The sequence below is a fragment of the Salvia splendens genome, chromosome 18 (assembly GCF_004379255.2).
Source record: "Salvia splendens isolate huo1 chromosome 18, SspV2, whole genome shotgun sequence".
Classification (NCBI taxonomy): domain Eukaryota; kingdom Viridiplantae; phylum Streptophyta; class Magnoliopsida; order Lamiales; family Lamiaceae; genus Salvia; species Salvia splendens.
In genome coordinates, this window is record NC_056049.1 from 16,101,388 (window position 1) to 16,104,938 (window position 3,551).

At 43.4% G+C, this 3,551-nt stretch overlaps 1 protein-coding gene across 1 annotated transcript; it reads right to left on the reverse strand.

The window, feature by feature from the left end:
- Positions 1 to 800: 800 nt before the first annotated feature.
- On the reverse strand, positions 801 to 3,071 carry LOC121776803 (receptor-like protein kinase FERONIA). The gene has a single exon (XM_042173968.1). It carries the CDS (start codon positions 3,069 to 3,071, stop codon positions 801 to 803), a length of 2,271 nt encoding a protein of 756 aa, XP_042029902.1.
- Positions 3,072 to 3,551: the final 480 nt, after the last annotated feature.

A 3,551-nucleotide genomic window follows, 5' to 3' on the forward strand; every position in this document is an offset into this window, starting at 1 on the left:
GTACTCCCTCTTGTCCTTATTAAATATCTCCTTATTAAATATCTTATATTTGATTGCTCAAGGTTTTAAGAAATTATTTTAATTTTATTAATAAAAATAGATAGAACAAGTTAGTGAAATATTTGTCCTACTTTTATACTATATTAATTTTATAATAAAATATTATTGAGAATGAGTTAATGAAATGTAAGATCCATGGTTAAAAATGAAAAAGAGAAATGATAAATTTATTAGGGAAATATGAGACATTTAATGTACTAGATGGAGTATTTGATGTATTTAAAATTTCTTTTATCCTTTCGAAGAACCTATATTTTTTTATATTCCGGATACTCCTTCAAGCAAGAGGTGAAAAATAAATAAGGCTCTTTAATAAAAACAATTCCATAAATTTTTAAAATCAAAACAAAATTATATTTGTCATAACGGGCAACCTTAAGTACAAATGAAAAAGAAAAAAAAGTAGTGTCACACATTATTCCCATTAATATTTTTCTTCTTCTTTCTTACTAGACAACGAAAAGTTTATACTTTCATGAACGTGCGGAGTACATCAAATTTGTTCATGCAAAGATATGCAATTAGAGTAGGGTTGGATACTCGTAAATTAAATTACTAAAGTTATTTCCTTCTGGACAAAATTATCCTCATAATGACATTGATGACATCCTAAGATGAATCATTAATATTACTAGTTCATATGTGTAGTTGAGTTATCTAAGAGGGTGTTTGGTACTTGCATTTTTTCACGTTACTTACCGAACAATAACATAAAAAGTGAAGCTGATTATATTCAGTTTTTATTCACCAATCTGCAGCTTAAGACAGTATTCAAGACAGCTCAAAACATGCCCCATTGAGGGGCGATCGATGCTGTCATGTGACAAGCAGCTGAGCGCCGTTTCAATATAGTGTTCCAGACATTTTGGATTGATGTCATCTCTAATTCTAGGATCAATCATCTCATGTATCCCGCCATTTCTGTAACTCATGAGCGCCCAATCGGCTAGGCAGATTTGCTCGTTCGGGAGGGACGGATTGATGGGCGGGCGTGCACACGCCACTTCCAATAGTACAACTCCCAACGAGTAGACGTCGGATTTGTCCGTCAGCTGCTGTAGCCTGTAGTACTCCGGGTCCAAGTAGCCGAAGCTCCCTTTCACAACCGTGCTGACGTGTGCCTGCCCCAGGCCGTGTCCTGTCTTGGACAGCCCGAAGTCGGATACCTTAGCCACCCATTTGTGGTCTAGGAGAATGTTTGTTGTCTTGACGTCTCTGTGGATGATAGGGTGTTTTGCACCTGTGTGGAGGTAGTGAATCCCTCTTGCTGCCCCTATGCAGATGCCCAATCTCTGTTTCCACGACAGTGTTGTTGTTGTTATCGTGCTATCGTTGTTGTTGTTGTTGTCGTCGTACAGATGCTCTCGTAAGGTCCCATTTGCCATGTAATCGTAGACTAGTATCATCTCATTGTTTTCCTCACAAGCTCCTATCAAAGAAACCAAATGCCTATGCCTGAGCTTAGATAGGAGTTCAATCTCATTCAAGAATTCATTCAAGCCCTGCTGAGACGAGGGGTGTGCTCTCTTCACAGCGACCTCGGTCGCATTCCCATCGATGCAACCTCTGTACACCTTCCCGAAGCCTCCCACGCCCACCACACACGCCTCGCTGAATCCGTTGGTGGCACCTCTCATCTCGCCTAACGAGAAATGCCTGCACAGCCCTTTCCCAATGCTCGAGATCATCCCGCTTCTGCTGCTCCTGCTCCAGCTCCCGTAGATTGGAATCCACGACGCGCCTTCTTCACTCCCCCGTGTTTTCCCATGTTTGAAAAAGCCAACGATGAAAACAACCCCAAACGCAGCTGCAACGCATGCTGATAAAACAATCACCACTCCACTCTTTCTCGACCTTGATGCATGCGTTACAGTTGCTATTTTGTTAGGAGATGGGATCGGATTCGGGCCTGCTAAGCTCCCGGTGGTGTCGTTGAGCTTAAAAACTTCGATCCCGTTAAGGATTGAATCGTAGTATTGAGGCTTAGACTCAGGGTTAGGATGGAGAGCCAACCATACCTGATTATCCCCATTTCTTCCCACACCAACTCTATAATCCTTGTACACGGGCTTTCCCATTCCTCCCGCCCACGCCACGACGTCTGCATCCGTCTCCACCGTACGATTATTAATGAAAACGAAGAACACCCTCTGGTTAACCTTCCCGAAAATGAAGTCGCAGAAATGCAGCCTCACGAGATAGGTGAAATTCGCATCCACGTCAAGAATCCAAGTGAGGTTGTAATTGACATTGAGCGTGGAGTTAGGCCCCATAGTCCTGGCCGTTTTGTAAACGTCTAAAGGCGCGATGAGCTTGAACTCGGGAGAAGGATATGCAACCGAGACGCGGGTGTCTGCGCTAGCAGCGAGGCCGAAACCCGCACCGTATATGTGCGGAGAGTCATCGTACCAAGTGCGGGAGTCTGGAGAGTCGGAGACGAAAAACTGGCCGCCGACGTTGAGGCGGAACATCGTCTGCATCGCGTAGGCGTGGGGCTGAGGCGGGAAGATCTCGGGCGTGGGGATGATCTCGATGCCGTTGATGAATGCGAAGTTGAGTAACGGGGTGAAGGTGAGGTGGAGGAGAGGTGAGTTTAGTTGGTTGATGGTGAATTCGGTGATGAGGTAGGCTTGGGTGAGGGATTGGGCGGTGAGGGAGGCGCTGAAGTTGCGGAGGAGGGTGAAGCCGGCGGTGGAGACGGAGAAGAAGGCGGAGGCGGAGTCGAAATGGTCGTAGGAGGAAGGGTAGAAGTGGAGGCGGAGCCAGTGGCGGGAGGTGGGGGAGATGGGGAATGTGTAGGTGGTTTCGGATTGGAAGATTCTAGAGTGCATGTAAGGGACTGTGGAGGGGAGGGATGGATCTTGGGAATTCGCAGTGGAGGGGAGAGAGTCGTTTGTGGAGAGGAACTTTGAATCTGGGATCCATTTTCTGCCGGAGGAATCAATGGCTTCGTTAACTGATGCACCGCAGTTTAAGAGAAGGGAATCATCATCACCTGAATCAACTCTCATTATGGTTATTATGATGGCCCACAAAACTATAGGGATTATGCAATTCATTTTTGTGCTTAATGGCATTGCATGAGAGATCAGATATGTTTACTTTGTGAATTTAGGGAAGAAGAAAAGAAAATGGGATTGCGAGCGTTGGTTAGAGTAGAATGTGGATGGAGTAAATGTGACACCAAATGGAACGGCAAATTAGTGTATTGGTTTTGGCATTCATTGCGCCATAACTCATTCAAACTCTCAACTGACATTTTTGCGTTTTCTTCAATTATAAAACTAATTATATAAATGTAGTATTCGTCCCTAATAATTTGTTACCATTTAAACTGTATGGCTTTTAAGAAATATAACTCAAAATTTGGGTTGAAAAAGTTAGTGGTATATAGATTCTACTTTTATATATTAGTTTTATAATAAAATGTGAGTGTAAATGAGTTAGTGGAATGTGAGGTCCCTACTAGAAAAGGTAAAAATGAAAGATAA

Bases quoted from the DNA above. Each gene is read 5' to 3' on its own strand.
- LOC121776803 (XM_042173968.1), bottom strand. From the start codon at position 3,071: ATGAGAGTTGATTCAGGTGATGATGATTCCCTTCTCTTAAACTGCGGT.